This window comes from Pan paniscus, chromosome 19 (genome assembly GCF_029289425.2).
Source record: "Pan paniscus chromosome 19, NHGRI_mPanPan1-v2.0_pri, whole genome shotgun sequence".
Taxonomy (NCBI): Eukaryota; Metazoa; Chordata; class Mammalia; order Primates; family Hominidae; genus Pan; species Pan paniscus.
Window position 1 is genome coordinate 14,659,750 of NC_073268.2, and position 17,017 is coordinate 14,676,766.

Consider the following 17,017-nt stretch of genomic DNA (forward strand, 5'->3'; position numbering starts at 1 on the left):
ACTGTCCCCAAACACTCTGCCATAATTGCCTATATTAGTCCATTCTTTAACTGCTGTAAAGAAATACCTGAGACTGGGTAATTTATAAAGAAAAGAGCTTTAATTGGCTCATGGTTCTGCAGGCTGTACAGGAAGCATGGTGGCACCTGCTTGGCTTCTGGGGAGGCCTCAGGAAACTCACAATCATGGCAGAAGGCAAAGGGAAAGTGAGGCATCTTACATGGCTGAAGCAGGAGAAAGAAACTGGGGGGAAGAACTGGCCAGGTTCAATGACTCATGCCTGTAATCCCAGCACTTTGGGAGGCCGAGGCAGGTGGATCACGAGGTCAGGAGTTCAAGACCAGCCTGGCCAACATGGTGAAACCTCGTCTGTACTAAGATACAAAAAAATTAGCTGAGCATGGTAGCGAGCATCTGTAATCCCAGCTACTTGGGAAGCTGAAGCAGGAGAGTCACTTGAACCTGGGAGGCAAAGGTTGCAGTGAGCCAAGATCACACCATTGCACTCCAGCCTGGGTGACAGGGCAAGACTCTGTCTCGGAAAAAAATAAAAAGTAGGGGGAGGTACTACACACTTAAACAACTCACACACTATCATGACAGCTGCACCAAGGGGAATGGTGTTAAACCATGAGAAACTGCCTCCATGACCCAATCACTTCCCACTAGGCCCCACCTCCAACAATGGGAATTACAATCGAATATGAGATTTGGGCGGGGACATAGATCCAAACCATATTATTCCACCCCTAGCCCCTCCCAATCTCATGTCCTTCTCACATTTCAAAATATAAGCATGCTTTGCCAATAGTCCTCCAAAGTCTTAACTCATTCCAATACTAACTCAAAAGTCCGCAGTCCAAAATCTCATCTGAGACAAGGCTAGTACCTCCCACCTATAAGCCTGCAAAAATCAAAAACAAGTTAGTTATTCCCAAGATACAATGGAGGTATATACATTGGGTAAATACTCCCATTCCAAAAGGGAGAAATCAGCCAAAATAAAGGGGCTACAGGATGCATGCAAATCTGAAATCCAGCAGGGCAATCATTAAATCTTAAAGCTTCACAGTAATCTCCTTTGACTCCATGCCTCACAACCAGGGCACACTGATGTGAGAGGGGTGGCCTCCCAAGGTCTTGGGCAGCTCTGCCCCTATGGCTTTGCAGGGTTCAGCCCCTGCAGCCACTCTCATGGGCTAGTTTTGAGTATTGTGCCTGTAGCTTTTCCAGGCACAGGGTGCAAGCTGCTAGTGGATCTACCATTCTGGGATCTGGAGGATGGTGGCCCTCTTCTCACAGCTCTACTAGGCAGTGCCCCAGTGGGGACTTTGTGTGGGGGTTTCAGCCTCACATTTCCCCTCCCCACTGCCCTAGTAGAAGTTCTCTATAAGGGCTCCACCCCTGCAGCAGGCTTCTACCTGAACATCCAGGCTTTTCCATATATCCTCTGAAATCTAGGTGGAGACTCCCAAGCCTCAACTCTTGTATTCTGTGCACCTGCAAGCTTAACATCACATGGAAGCCACCAAGACTTATGACTTGCACCCTCTGAAGCAGTAGCCCAAGCTGTACCTGGGCCCCTTTTATCCACATCCGGAGCTGGGTGCAGAGACCAGTGTCCCAAGGCTGTGCAGGACAGTAGAGCCCTGGGCCTGGCCCAATAAACCATTCTTCTCTCCTAGGCCTCCAGGCCTGTGATAGGAGGGGCTGCCATGAAGGTCTCCAAAATGCCTTTGAGGGTTTTTTTCCCATTCTCTTTACTATTAGCACTTGCCTTCCTCTCAGTTATGCAAATTTCTGTGACCTGCTTGAATTCCTCCCCTGAAAATGGGCTTTTCTTTTCTACCACGTGGCAGAGCTGCAAATTTTCCAAACTTTTATATTCTCCTTCCCTTTTAAATGTAAGTGCTAGTTTTAGTTCATTTCTTTGCTCATGCGTATGAATATGTGCTGTTAGAAGCACCCAGGCCACATCTTCAACACTTTGCTGCTTAGAAATTTCTTCCACCAGATACCTTAAATCATCTCTCTCAAGTTCAAGGTTCCATAGATCCCTAGGGCATGGGCACAATCCAACCAAAATTTTTGCCAAAGTATAAAAAAAGTACCTTTGTTCCTATTCACAATAAGTTTCTCATCTCCATCTGAGACCTCATTGGTCTGGCCATCTCTGTCCATATCACTACCAGCATTTGGGTCACAACCATTCAACAAGTCTCTAGAAAGTTCCAAACTTCCCCTCATCTTCCTGTCTTCTTCTGAGCCCTCCACACTTTTCCAACCTCTGCCCATTACCAAGTTCCAAAGTCACTTCCACATTTTCAGGTATCTTTATGGCAATGCTCCACATCTTGGTACCATCTTATTAGTTTGTTCTCACACTGCTATAAAGAAATACCTGAGACTGGGTAATTTATACAGAAAAGAGGTTTAATTGGTTCACGGTTCTGCAGGCTATACAGCGAGGATGGTGGCATCTGCTTGGCTTCTCGAGACACCTCAGGAAACTTACAATCATGGCGGAAGGTAAAGGGGAAGTATGACATCTTACACGGCCGAAGCAGGAGGAAAAGAGAGCAGGGAGGTGCTACACACTTTTAGACAACTAGATCTCATGAGAACTCACTACCATGACAGAAGTACCAAGGGGGATGGTGTTAAACCATGAGAAACTGCTCCCATGATCCATTTACCTCCCAACAGGCCTCCAGCATTGGGGATCGCAACTGAACATGAGGTTTGAGCAGGGATAGATTCAAACCACATCACTGTCCCACCACTGCTCCAACACTTTTGCAAGATTTTTTCTTGCAAGAAAAAGACTTTTTCTCTGACCATCCATCACTAAACCTGTACCTCACCATTACCACCACACCACTACACCCCATTATTTCTGTCTTCTCTGTCCACCCCTGTGACCCTCACTTTGGGATCTGACCACACAGATGACAACCAGGAGCAGGAGGCCGAGGCACAGGGACAGCAGGAGGAGGCAGTCCCAGAGTGCAGATGCTGCAGGAGGGCCTGGGGAGGAGGCAGCCCTCAGGAGGAGGGGGTGTCAAGACGAGGAGCGTCCAGGACATGACAGAGACGGGAAGAGGAGAGGGGCCAGGGAGCTGTCTAGAGAGGAGGGCTGAGCATAAAGGACACCAGGAAAGGGCTGGATGGGATGGATTTCAGGGTGGGGGATGCCCAGGCCTTTGACCTCAGGGACCAGCACAAGTCCTCAGTCACACAGGCCCCTCACACCCGTGGGGACCACCAAACACACACACACAGACGGGGGATAATGGAGATATGTGAGGTCCCATGGTCAGAGCTGGGGAAGGGGCAGAAGGACACAGGGAGAGCTGGGGGCAGCCAGGCCCTTCATAGGCTCACGCTCATCTGTGAAAGCAGGTGAAATTATGGTCTTCCTTTGAAGACTTTCCTAAATAACCCATGTTTTTCCTGCTTCCTGTCCCTGTGCCACTGAGGACCCTAACTCCCCTGAAGACTAGGACCACAGAGGCCAGGCCCTGAACCCTCAGAGAGGGGGATCTCCACAGTCCATACTGGAGTCACAGAAATGACCAAAACCAGGAGCCCTGGAGCTACAGCACAGGGGAGACATGAGAAACCCCTCATTGCAAATAGACAGAGGCATTGTCGGCCGGGCGCGGTGGCTCACGCCTATAATCCCTGCACTTTGGGAGGCCAAGGATCACCTGAGGTTGGGAGTTCGAGACCAGCCTGACCAACATGCAGAAACCCCGTCTCTACTAAAAATATGAAATTAGCCAGGCATGGTGGCGCACACCTGTAATCCCAGCTACTCAGGAGGCTGAGGCAGGAGAATCACTTGAACCCAGGAGGTGGAAGCTGCAGTGAGCTGAGATCACATCATTGCATTCCAGCCTGGGCAACAAGAGCAAAACTCCATCAAAAAAAAAAAAAAAAAGAAAGAAGGAAAGAAGGAAAAGAAAGAAAAGAAAGGAAAGGAAAGAAAAGAAAAGGAAAGAAAGAAAAGAAAGGAAAGAAAAGAAAGAAAGAAAGACTTACTGTCTCTGAGAGAGGCACCATCCTTAGACTAGACCTCCTGGGCTTCACACTTTAGATGGCCCTCACTGGCCCTCCTGTGACTCCATCCCTTCCTGTGGGACTGGGAATCTCCAGGGCCAAGGTGATGTGCTCACCCCAAGCCATACCTGCCCTTCTAGACCATCCTCTGGGTACCTGGGAGCCCAGATCGCCCACCCAAGCAGCTGTATACCTGTCTTCCCCGGGCCTGTCCCCTGGGTGGCAGACCCTGCTCCTGGTGTGCCCACCCTGAGGCCCAAGTGGTAGCCATGGGCAGGGGTTGGGGGGGAGGTGAATGGAGGGTGTGGGCCATGCTGAAGGTGTCCTCACGTGTCCCCCAGGCTCCTCAAGGTGCAAGACTGAGCTGGGGGAAGGGAGCAAAGGGAAGTGAGCTCAAGAGGAACTAGCTCAGGCCTCTGCAAACTTTGAGGGGTGGGCCTGTCTCTGGGGTCTTCTGCTTGTCTTACCTTTTCTTTTTCTTTTTTTTTTCTTGAGACAGAGTCTCGCTCTGTTGCTAGGCTGGAGTGTAGTGGCGCAATCTCAGCTCACTGCAACTTCCGCCTCCCAGGTTCAAGTAATTATCCTGCCTCAGCCTAATAAGTGGCTGGGACTACAGGCACCCGCCACCACGCCCAGCTAATTTTTGTATTTTTTAGTAGAGACAGGTTTCACCATGTTGGCCAGGATGGTCTTGATCTCTTGACCTCACGATCCGCCTGCCTCGGCCTCCCAAAGTGCTGGGATTACAGGTGTGAGCCACTGTGCCCGGCCCAATTTTTTATTTTTAGTAGAGACGGGGTTTCGCCATGTTGGCCAGGCTGGTCTCGAACTCTTGACCTCAGGTGATCCACCCACCTCAGCCTCCCAAAGTGCTGGGATTACAGGCGTGAGCCACCGCACCTGGCCTGTCATACCTTTTCTAAGATCATGTTCCTTCTCACTCTCTAAGCACTTGAGGTCTTCATACTTCATTGACATCCTTGGCCCAAGTGGTCTCTGTGGCTGCAGGAGCTGAGATAGAGGCAGAGAAAGGACTCCGAGGGGGAGCCTGAAATAAGGGCTGGAGGTGGGTGTGGAGCTGGTTTTGAGGTAGGAAGTGAGGATTCGATAGAGGCTGAGCCAGGCGTGAGGACTAGGAATGTGGCTGGGGGCTGGGTTTGCAGGTGAGGTTGAAACAGCGATCACAATTGGGGTTGTATATGGGGTTAGGATGGGGTTGACTTACTTGGGGCTAAAAATCAGATTGGGTCTCAGGCTAAGATTGTAGACAGGGCTCCTTTGGAGTCGGGTCTGAGTTTGGGGCTGAGATTGGAAACATGTGGGATGGAGCATGGGGGTGTAGTACAGCTAGGCTGGAGCTGCAGTGGGGACAGAGATTGAATTTAGGGATGAATTTAGAGCCGACATTGGGACTGCAGTTGGGGCTGGAACTGGGATTGTATTGGTTTGGGGCTGTCCAACCCAATCTGGAAGTCAGTGGAGAGATCATTTCAATCTCCTCCAATACCTAGTTCAATCTGTGATCCATCTTCCCAGTTATTTCCACCTATAACACAAAGTCGCCCTCTCCATATTTTCCCTAATGCCCTCCCTGCCTCCGCCGTCCAGTTACCTGTACAAAACTAGAGAATGTAATTGTTTGCTTTCTTAGGTAGCAGAATTACCAGGTCAGGAAATTCTAGAGGGAACTACCTTGTATTGGTTCTCCTGCTCCCCTTTACATTCTGTGGCCCTGGTAGAACTGTGATCTCATGCTCCTGCTGGGTGGCTTCTCTCCCATGATCCAAAATCTTTCAGACCCAGGGGAGAGAGGCACAGAGCTGCTTGGGTGGATGATCTGGGTGGATGTTCTTTACTTTTGTGCCTTCAGGCTTCAGAGTGGTGATGTCTCTGCTATTCTTAGCCACAGGGACTTCACCAACTTTTGTTGGCTTCCTCAACCCTGCTCACACTCTGTAAATGTCATTAAACTCTTTTCAATAAACCCATTTGTGGCCAAGCACTGCAGCTCATACCTGTAATCCTAGCAGTTTGGGAGGCCAAGGCAGGACAATCGCTTGAGCCCAGGAGTTTGAAACCACCCTGGGCAACATAGTGAGACCCTGTCTCTACAAAAAATAAACTTAGCCAGGCATGGGGGCACACACCTATAGTCTCAGCTACTCAGGAGGCTGAGAAGAGAGGATTGCTTGAGTCCAGGAGTTCAAGGCTGCAGTGAGCTATGATCGCACCACTGCATTCTAGCCTGGGTGACAGAACAAGAACCTGTCTCTCTATATATATATGTAGAGAGAGAGAAAGAGAAATAAATCCTTTGGTTTTGACACCTGTATCTTGCTGGAACTGATTAAAAAAAACCCTTTGAATAAAATTATAATGTTTACTATGGTACACAGAAAAATAAAAAAGAATAAACTCCATTTGGAAGTCTAACAGGCTCCTCAAACTCAACGTGTTCAAAATAAAGCTTCTTATCTCCTCATCCCACCCACAAAACCAGCTTCTCACAGTCTTCCCATCTTAATTAACTGGGACTCCATCCTTCTAGGTTTTCAAGCCCCAAACCTGGAATTATCCTTGACTTTCTCATTTTCCCAAACCCCTCAGACAACCCATCAGCAAATCCTGACAGCTAATTCAGACATTCCTATATGCCAGGGAGCTTTCTGGGTACAGTAATACAGCAATGAATGGGTCCTGCCATCCCTTAATGAACTTAAAAAGTTGGTTCTTAATAGCTGAAATGCAGCTGGGTGTGGTGGCTCATGCCTGTAATCCCAGCACTTTGGGAGGCCGAGGCGGGCTGATCACCTGAGGTCGGGAGTTGGAGACCAGCCTGACCAACCTGGAGAAACCCCATCTCTACTTAAAACACAAAAGTAGCCAGACATGGTGGCAGGCTCCTGTAATCCCAGCTACTCGGAAGGCTGAGGCAGGAGAATCACTTGAACCTGGGAGGCGGAGGTTGTAGTGAGCTGAGATGACGCCATTGCACTCCAGCCTGGGCAACAAGAAGGAAATTCCGTCTCAAAAAAAAAAAAAAAAAAATCAAAATAGCTGAGATGCTTCCCTGGTATATGCTGGATTGATTGAAAAAACAGAAATCTCCACCCCTCTCTATATCCATTCTCTACACAGTATGACTTTGTAGATCCCCCCCACCCCCCACCAAAATGTGGAATCTATTTCTCTGGCCCTTGAACCTGGGCAGCCTTGCAATCTGCTTTGGCCAATAGGATGCAGCAAAAACGATGCTTCAGTTCCAAGCAAGGCTCTGAAGTCCTTGCAGTCTTCCAATTTCTCTCTTGGACCCCCACCCAGCCATTCTGTGAACAAGGCCAGGCTAAGCTAATGTGGCCCAGTCATCCCCATTGTCCCAGCCCAGAGCCAGCCAAATATGAGACATGGGAGCAAGGCTACCCTAGACCAGCCAACCCCAAGCCAACCCACCAGCTGACCACAGACTCATAAACAAGCCCAGCCAGGATGACCCAAACCTGGCCAGACCAGACCTACAGCCTCATGAGCTATAATCAATGCTTACTGTATAAGCCCTGAGCTTTGAGGTGGTTTGTTACACACCAATTGCTAACCAATACACCTGGGGATCTTATCTACATCTCCCAACAACTCTGGGATCTTCAGAGAAATTAAACAATGGCTTTTCCTAATCATCCTAAGTTTATACCATCTTTAAGTGACAGAAAAGATTTGAACTCAAATCTATATGAGAAGAAAATGCTATTTTCTCAATCACATAGGACTTTCGAAGGCTTCACCTGGCTTCTCCACTCTGCCATTTTTAGATTGCCAAAAATCAAGCAACACAAAGTACGTAAGTTCTCATGAGAGTATATATTCACTTATATGAAGTATATACACGAGAGTGTATGATTTCACTTATATGAAGTTCTAGAAGCTCTAGAAGAGGCAAGGCCAATAAATAGTGAAAAAAAAGTAGATCACTGGCCTGGAAACAGGGAAGTGGTTGGACTGCCCAGAGGCATGAGGGGACTGGTGGGGGTGATGGCAATGTTATCTATTGCGATCGGAGTGGTAGTCACCTGGGCATGCATATTTGTCAAAGTCATCTCTACTCTTTAAATGAGTGCATTTTTATTATGTAAAAATTATACCTTCATGAAGTTGACTTTCAAAAGTTGGAAAAAAAATAAAAGCTTAAGAACACTATACCATCTTTGTAAAATTAAGGAGAAAAAAATTCAAAATGTTAGCAGTGCTTCCAATCTCCCAGTGCTTATTTCTCTCCCAGAGCGGTCTTGCGAGGAGGTCGTGAGAAGAGTCCTCCGCCCCACCGCCATTTCTGTGGCCGGGTGGTCCCACCAAAGGCAGCTCAGTGACTCTCCTGGCTGGTCTGACCCAGGCCAGCCTCGCAGACCCAGTGGTAGGGCCTCTGGCAGACGTCATCATTCCACCTGCCGTCTGGATGGAAGTGAGCACAGTCCTCGCCTCCACCCAGCCCGTGCCCCTGCCAGTCGTCTGGCTGGCCTGGCTTCCAGTTCCTGAGAGGAAAAGACAACAGCAAGCTAGGAAGGGTAGATGAAGTAGAATTCAGTTCAGGGGAGGAGAGGCTGCCAGTCAGATCCCTGGGGGAAACACTGACGGAGGACATTGGCACAGAAAGCCAGGGTGCACTCACTGGAAGCCGGTCGCATAGTCTGTTCCATCCACCCACTTCCAGGCTCCTTCAGGGTCACTGAGGCCCATCCAGGTGTATGCGGAGCCTAGATATTTCTGGACAAAATTCTGGGGTGACAGAAGGGCAGTGGTGACTTCTTCCCATCCCAGCCAACTCCTTAAACTAGTGATTCTCAACTTTAGCTCTTCGTTAAATCAACTGAGGAGTTTGGAGATGTTTCTCTGGATGCTCAGGCCTATTAAATCACTGAGGGTGTGGCACAGATGACAGTCATTCTGGAAGCTCCCAGATGATTCCAATGTGCGGCCAAGCTTAAGAACCATTTCCCTAAATGGGACATGTCTTAGGAACTGAGTACCAGAAGCCCTCACCTGCTCCTCCCTGGAGTTGATGACCACCAGGTGGGCGTTTTTCAGCTGGCAGTACGTCTCAGCCTCGGCCCAGGACATCCCAGAGCGAGAGAACCAGTAGCAGCTGTCTTGGTGCCCCACCCAGTTGACGGGGCAGCAGGTCCCCTCAGTGGAGGCTGATTGGGGAGAAATAGGGTGGAGAGGCTGAGGCTCTGCCCAGTGGGCCATGGGCAGAAAAGTAGGGCCAGGTACTCCCCATACCTTCCTCACCATTGTTGTTGAGAGTAGCCACCTGGCAGGTCAGTTTCTTCAGGTCTTGCACCAGCTGCTGGACTCGCAGGAGCATTTCAGAATGAACTGGGACACACACAGATGGGCAGTGGGGACAGTGGCCTAGGTGTGCCTTCTGCGTAGTGTGTTCCTGGAGCTCAGATACCCCTGCACAGGGCCAAGCCAGGGAATGTTCCTTCCCGCCCCCACCCACCCCCTACATCATGGCCAGGTACAGCCATCAAATCTGCTTTGGATTCCTCTGCCCCTGTTTCTCCAGCCTGCTCTCCAGAGAAAGCATGCTGCCTTTCTTTCTTTCTTTCTTTTTTTTTTTTTTTTTTTTTTTTTGAGACGGAGTTTCACTCTTGCTGCCCAGGCTGGAGGGCAATGGCGCGATCTCGGCTCACGGCTACCTCCGCCTCCCGTGTTCAAGCAATTCTCCTGCCTCAGCCTCCCTAGTAGCTGAGATTACAGGCGCCCACCACCACACCCAGCTATTTTTTGTATTTTTTTTTAGTAGAGACGGGGTTTCACCATGTCGATCAGGCTGCTCTCGAACTCCTGACCTCGTGATCCACCCGCCTCGGCCTCCCAAACTGCTGGGATTACAGGCGTGAACCACTGCGCCCGGCCTGCATGCTGCCTTTCAAGCTGCTGGCTGAAGGGGAGGGCAGTTCAGCACCAGGAGTCTGTTCCCACCTCCACTGTGTCTGAGCGCCTAGCCCCCCCACACCCATACTCGGAGGGTCTCTCACCTGCCTGCCGTTCCTGCTTGAAACCCTCCACCTCAGCTTTCAGAGATGCTATCGTTTCTTCCAAGCTGCTGCCTGGAGGACATGGAGACTTGGCTTAGGGGTCAACTTCCTCCTCCCTGGCCTGGCCCCAGCCCAGAGCCCCATCCAAACCAGACTCACCCTGGGAAGTCAGTGCCTGGATCTCTGCCACAGTGTTTGAGGTAAAGTTGCTAAAATCTGTTCTCAGGGTCACCAGGTCCCTCTGAAATTTGGAATCTAAACAGGTGGATGGGAAGGTCAGTGCTGGGATTCATCAGGTCCTCTGTACCAGCACCGAGCAGGGCCCTCCATAAGCATTGCCTTATTGGGTCCTCATGGCAACCCAGTGGGGCAGGCACTATTATTGTTCAATATTGCCGATGAGGAAACTAAGCCTCAGAGAGGTGAAGTAATTTGAGTACATAACCCAACTGCTCAGTGACAAAGCCAGCAGCCATCCTGATTATGGGTCCGTCAACTCTCTCCATCACTACCCCCACCACCGTCCCCATCAATCACTCCATCAGTGCCCCCCCACCATTCCCGTCTATCACTCCATCAGTGCCCCCATCACCATTTCCATCAATCACTCCATCAGTGCCCCCATCACCGTTCCCATCAATCACTCCATCAGTGCCCCCCCACCATTCCCATCAATCACTCCATCAGTGCTCCCACCACCGTTCCCATCAATCACTCCATCAGTGCCCCCATCACCATTCCCATCAATCACTCCATCAGTGCCCCGACCACTGTTCTCATCAATCACTCCATCAGTGCCCCCCACTATTCCCATCAGTCACCCCATCAGTGCTCCCATCACCATTCCCATCAATCACTGCATCAGTGCCCCCCACCATTCCCAACAATCACTCCATCAGTGACCCCCACCACCATTCCCATCAATCACCCCATCGGTGACCCCCCACCGTTCCCATCAATCACTCCATCAGTGCCCCCCTACCACCATTCCCATCAATCACCCCATCAGTGACCCCCCACCGTTCCTATCAATCACTCCATCAGTGCCCCCCCACCATTCCCATCAATGACTCCATCAGTGACCCCCCACCATTCCCATCAGTGACTCCATCAGTGACCCCCCACCATTCCCATCAATGACTCCATCAGTGACCCCCCACCATTCCCATAAATCACTCCGTCTGTGCCCCCACCACCGTCCCCATCAATCACTCCATCAGTGCCCCCCCACCGTTACCATCAATCACTCCATCAGTGCCCTCTCCTTCATTCCCATCAATCACTCCATCAGTGCCCCCATCAGTGCTTCAGTGGCTCTGTTGTGACCCCCATGACTGTTGGTAGCACTGCCCTCACCATGCCCCATTGTCATCTCCACAGCTGCCCCCAACACTGTGCCCTGCATTGCTCCTACTGTGGACCTCACCATCGCCCCACCACTGCCCTACTGTAGCACCCCATTATTTATCTTCTACTCCATTATTTCTCTCTTCCCTGTCCACCCCTGTGACCCTCACTTTGGAATCCAACCACACAGATGATGACCAGCAGCAGGAGGCCGAGGCCCAGGGACAACAGGAGATGGCAGGGCCCAGAGCGGAGACGCTGCAGGAGGGACTGGAGAGGAGGTGGCCCTGCAAGAGGAGAGGGTGTCAGGATGAGGAGGGTCCAGACACCGGAGACGGGAGAAGGAGAGGGCCCAGGGAGCTGTCTAGTGAGGAGGGCTGGGCACAGGGGACGCCAGGGGAGGGTTGGACAAGGAGGATTTTGGGGTGGGGGATGCCCAGGCCTTTGACTTCAGGGACCAGCACAAGTCCTCAGTCACACAGGCCCCTCACACCCCTGGGGACCCACGTGATAGCGATATGAGGGGTCCCATGGTCAGAGCTGGGGGCAGGGGCAGGAGGACACAGGGAGAGCTGGGGGCAGCCAGCCCTTCATGGGCTTATGCTCACCTACCTGCTGGACAATCAGGTTCACAAATGAGTTTCCTTCCAAACCCAACTACTTATCTTTCCCTCCACCAATGCGCAGCTCTCGTCCCCACCCCACAGAGCATCAGAAGCTGGGTCCACTGTGATCCTCCCTGTCCCAGTCTTTCTAGAGACCTTGCATCCTCTTCACACTAGGCCCGTCAGAGGCTGGGGCCTGACCTCCTCAGAGTTAGGACCCACCAGTGCACGTGGTGGAGGTACAGAAATGACAGGAGAAATCCTTCTAAACATATAAAGAGGGCATTTTAGGAGAGTTTCCCCTTTCCTCTTACCATTTTTAAACCCCTGGACTTTCACCTCATTCTCCAAGTACTGGAAGTTTTCATACGTCCTTGTCATGCTTGGGCCAACACGGCTCTGAGGTTGTCACAGCTGAAATGGAGGCAGGGCCAGCGCCCAGTCTGGGGTGGAGCTGGGGAATAGGAGGTTGGGACTAAGTTGGAGCCAAGGGCAGGGCTGACGTTGAGTTGGGAGATGAGGCTCAGGTTGAGAATGAGCCCAGGGTTAAGACGGAAATGAGCCTGGGTTTGCAGTCGAGTTAGAATTGGGGTCGAGTTGAGTTTGGGAGTGAAACTGGAGGGTAACGTTGGAGCTAAACGCATTGCTAGGACTACCCAGTGGGCCAGTAATGAGGCAGGACTGGAGGTTGTGTCTCATGCTAGGATTGGGGTCAGTATGCACGTTGGAGCCATGGATGGAACTGGGGTTAACTTTGGTGGTGAATTTGGAAACAGAATAGAGTCGAGGTTCAATTTTGGCTTTGGGCTGGTGTTAAAATTCAAGTTGATTCTGGGGTTGGGGTTAAAGTAGGAGCTGGGTGGGGGGGCGACAGGTGCAGTGGCTCACGCCTATAAATCCCAGCACTTTGGGAGACCAAAGCAGACAGATCACTTTAGGTCAGGAGTTTGAGACCAGCCTGGCCAACATGGTGAAACCCCATCTCTACTAAAAATACAAAAATTAGCTGGGTGTGGTGGTGTGCGCCTGTAATCCCAGCTACTTGGGAGGCTGAGGCAGGAGAATCACTTGAACCCAGGAGGCAGAGGTGGCAGTGAGCCGAGGTTGTGCCATTGCACTCCAGCCTGGACGACACAGTGAGACTCAGTCTCAAAAAAAAAAGAAAATGTAGAAGCTGGGGTTAGTGTTGGGGTTAGGGCATGGCTGGGCTGAGGTGAAGATAAGGCTGGAAATGGGCCACCAATGAGGCTGAGTTTGAGTCTTAGTTTATTTTTATTTTTATTTATTTATTTTTTGAGATGGAATTTCGTTCTTGTCGCCCAGGCTGTTGTGCAACGAGGCCGTCTCGGCTCACTGCAACCTCTGCCTCCTGGGTTCACAAGATTCTCCTGCCTTAGCTCCCGGAGTCTTAGTTTATGACAGGGGATTGTGGCTGCCGTAACCCAATCTAGAATCCAGTGAAGGGAACAGAGTCTCAAATCTCCACATAGTAATTAAATCCCACACTGCCGCCTTATATTTATTTTCATTTAGTCCCACCCAAGACCCAAAGTCCCCCTCTCCCTGCTTCCTCTGACATCCCCTGTCCCCTGGGTCTCACCGGCACCGGCAGCACCATTACCTGTGGGAGGTCTGGAGGGTGTGATTCCCACGTTGGTTGTGCTGCAAGGACCAGAGGTGGGACGTCACTCAGAGTTGGGAGTGCTGTGTCCTGGAGAGCTGGGGTAGAGGTGACTGGAGTCCTGCTGGTCTTGGGTCTGAAATCCCAGGAGCCCTATCATCTGGGACATCCCATCTCAACTTTAGACAGTAAATGAGAATGAACAGGGATTAGAACACACAGAGACCATGTGTGGGTGGGGAGAGTTGGGTTTGAGGCCAGCTCTGTTCTCCTCCTCCAGGCCATGCCTACTTCCTTTCCTCTTCTCGGAGCTTCCTCATTTTTACCATCTGGGAGCAGGGCTGGATCAGAGGTACAATCTGCTGTTGCTCCTCTACCCTACACTTCCTTTCACTTCCTGCCTCTACATTTCCCAGAATTGTTGGGTCTCCATCATCGCACCTCTGATCCTAGAGAAGCCCAGTCTGTTCTCTTGCTCAATCCTGGCCTGAGTCCCTGGCATCAGCATCCTCTGGGTCCCAGTCATTCGGCTGCTCAGCTGTGGCCTTGCTCGCCTCACTCCACTCGGAAGGAGGGAAGGGGGTGCCAGAGGATAGAACTTCTTGGCCCTAATAGGACGGGAGAAGCCAAGGAAAAGAGCAAATTTTATTGAGTAATCTGTGATAGGATTATGCCAGACATTTACCTTCCACAACCATTCCCCGCAAGCACCTGGGGAGGCATTTTGGATGACGGACTAAAGGCTCAGAGCCCAAGATCACACACAGCTTGTAAGGAGACAGTTTGGCACCCTGCTCTGGCTCTCGGCACAGGCGCTGTCTTCATGAACAGGATTCCATTTCATCCTATGATCCCTGCCCAGCCCCTAAGGGAGCTGCCCTGAATCCACGTGCACATCCCTTTCAGTAGGAAGGAAACTGAGTATCTTACAAGGTGGAGAAGGAGAAGAAATACATTTTAGGTTATATTTTGTATGTACATGGGGTTGTGTTCTGCTATGTGCTTTTTTTATATTTTTTTGGAGTTAACACGCTATCAGGAACATTTCTCCACATCAGTTTATAAAATGTACTTGATCTACCCGCACCTCATTTCATCATAGGCACCGTAATTTATTTATTTAGCATTTCTCTATTGACAGAAATAAATCAGAAATTTAAGTTGTTTCTTTTTCTTTTTCTTTTCTTTTTTATTTTGTTTATTTATTTATTTTTTTGAGACAGAGTCTCACTCTGTTGCCCAGGCTGGAGTGCAGTGACACGATCTCGGCTACTGCATCTCCCGGGTTTAAGCGATTCTCCTGCCTCAGCCTCCCGAGTAGCCGAGATTACAGGTCCCGCCACCACACCCAGCTAATTTTTGTATTTTTAGTAGAGAGGGGTTTCACCATATTGGCCCGGCTGGTCTTGACCTCCTGACCTCACATGATCTGCCCGCCTCAGCCTCCCAAAGTGCAGGGATTACAGGCGTGAGCCACCGCGCCCGGCCAGGTCGTTTCCAGTTTTGTTTTTATTTGGTATTCGGTATTTTGATTAGTATATGTTGCAGGTTCGGTTTTTGGAAGCCAAGGTTGAGGCTGAATTTGGGGTACAAGCTATTTATTAGGGATTAGCACTTCGAAAAGGAAAGTGGATGAAATGGTGCTGGGAGAAGCCCAGCACTTTGGAGAGCTTCAACCAAACCAACAAGGAGCTCTGGGTTCAAACAATGCCACCCCCGGGAGCTGTCCAGCATTGGACTGCCACAGGGTCCTGTAGAGCACCAGCTCCTCCGGTCACTGGCAGTCAGCCCTGACATGGGTGTGACCTCAGGAAGCAGCTGTCTGCAGGTTACACTCCCCACAGTGGGTCACCACATCCTTCCTAGAAGGGGGACCTGGGTAGCTCTCTGTGTGTCTACCACAGTCTTGCAGTGTATTCACGTATCAATTTGGAGATAATCAACACTTTGACATTGTTGAATCTTCCATGAAAAGAACATGATATTTCTCCATTCACTAACTTTTTTTTTCAGTCTGGTTCAGTGGGTTTGAAGCTTCTTTTTTTTTTTTTTAGTTCTGGGATACATGTGCAGAATGTGCAGGTTTGTTACGTAGGTATACATGTGCCATGGTGGTTTGCTGCACCTATCAACCCATCACCTAGGTTTTAAGGCCTGCATGCATTAGGTATTTGTCCTAATGCTCTCCCTCCCCTTGCTGCCCACCTCCTGACAGACCCTGGTGTGTGACGTTCCCCTCCCTGTGTCCATGTGTTCTCATTGTTCAGCTCCCGCTTATGAGTGAGAACATGCGGTGTTTGGTTTTCTGTTCCTGTGTTACTTTGCTGAGAATGATGGTTTCCAGCTTCATCCATGTCCCTGCAAAGCACATGAACTCATTCTTTTTTATGGCTGCATAGTATTCCATGGTGTATATGTGCCACAATTTCCTTATCCAGTCTATCATTGATGGGCATTTGGGTTGGTTCCAAGTCTTTCCTATTGTAAATAGTTCTGCAATAAACATACGTCCAATCACTCTTATACACATTTATTCATCCATTTGAGTACTTATCGAGTCTACGGCATGCCAAGCACTTTCCTTCCCAAGAGGCAGAGTTCAGGAGTTCAAAAGTAAACAGACAAAAAAGTCCTGCCTTCATAGAGCTTACCTTCTAGTGGGTCACCAATAAACAAAATAAATGAGTAAAATATACATAAGCCACATGGCAATAGTGCTTTGCGGAAAAAAAGCAGGGATATGAGATAGGGTCGATTTTTAATGTCCCTCAAGAATAGGGCATGTATTAGTCCATGCTCACATTGCTCTAAATAAATAACTGACACTTGGTAATTTATCAAGGAAAGGGGTTTAATTGCTTCGTAGTTCTGCAGGCTGTGCAGGAAGCATGGTGCCGGCCTCTGCTCAGTTTCTGGGGAGGCCTCAGGAAACTTATAATCACGGTGGAAGATGAAGGGGGAGCAGGTGCCTCACATGGTAAGAACAGGAGCAAGAGAAAGACAGGGGATCAGATTTTAAATGACCAGATTTCATGGCTGGGCGCAGTGGCTCACGCCTGTAATCCCAGCACTTTGGATGGCCAAGGCGGGCGGATCATGAGGTCAGGAGATCAAGACCATCCTGGCTAACACGGTGAAACCCTGTCTCTACTAAAAATACAAAAAATTAGCCAGGCGTGGTAGCGGGCACCTGTAGTCCCAGCTACTGGGGAGGCTGAGGCAGGAGAATGGCATGAACCCAGAAGGCGGAGCTTGCAGTGAGCGGAGATCGCGCCACTGCACTCCAGCCTGGGCAACAGAGCAAGACTCCATCAAAAAAAAAAAAAAAAAAGACCAGATCTCACGAG

General features: G+C 50.1%; 1 protein-coding gene across 4 annotated transcripts; it reads right to left on the reverse strand.

Annotated features, from left to right (window-relative positions):
• Positions 1 to 7,898: 7,898 nt before the first annotated feature.
• CLEC10A (C-type lectin domain containing 10A) lies at positions 7,899 to 16,262 on the reverse strand. Of its 4 annotated transcripts, none has more exons than XM_024926157.5 (9): positions 13,671 to 16,262; positions 12,364 to 12,503; positions 11,615 to 11,731; positions 10,257 to 10,352; positions 10,098 to 10,169; positions 9,343 to 9,429; positions 9,094 to 9,248; positions 8,723 to 8,829; positions 7,899 to 8,585 (listed from the first exon to the last, which is right to left on the reverse strand). In XM_024926157.5, exons 2-9 carry the CDS (start codon positions 12,428 to 12,430, stop codon positions 8,417 to 8,419), a joined length of 870 nt encoding a protein of 289 aa, XP_024781925.1. In that variant the 5' UTR covers positions 12,431 to 12,503; positions 13,671 to 16,262; the 3' UTR covers positions 7,899 to 8,416. The 4 variants fall into 4 exon arrangements, with proteins under 4 accessions (XP_024781925.1, XP_014197413.1, XP_057156259.1 ...); XM_014341927.6 differs by having other exon boundaries at positions 9,334 to 9,429; XM_057300276.2 differs by having other exon boundaries at positions 9,343 to 9,510.
• Between the last annotated feature and the right edge of the window lie 755 nt (positions 16,263 to 17,017).

Bases quoted from the DNA above. Each gene is read 5' to 3' on its own strand.
- CLEC10A (XM_063598640.1), bottom strand. From the start codon at position 12,430: ATGACAAGGACGTATGAAAACTTCCAGTACTTGGAGAATGAGGTGAAA. The intron at 10,353-11,614 runs GTGAGGGTCACA...CCACCTGTTTAG, and splicing joins CTGTGTGGTTGGATTCCAAA to ATTCCAAATTTCAGAGGGAC. The intron at 10,170-10,256 runs GTGAGTCTGGTT...CATGTCCTCCAG, and splicing joins CCAGGCACTGACTTCCCAGG to GCAGCAGCTTGGAAGAAACG.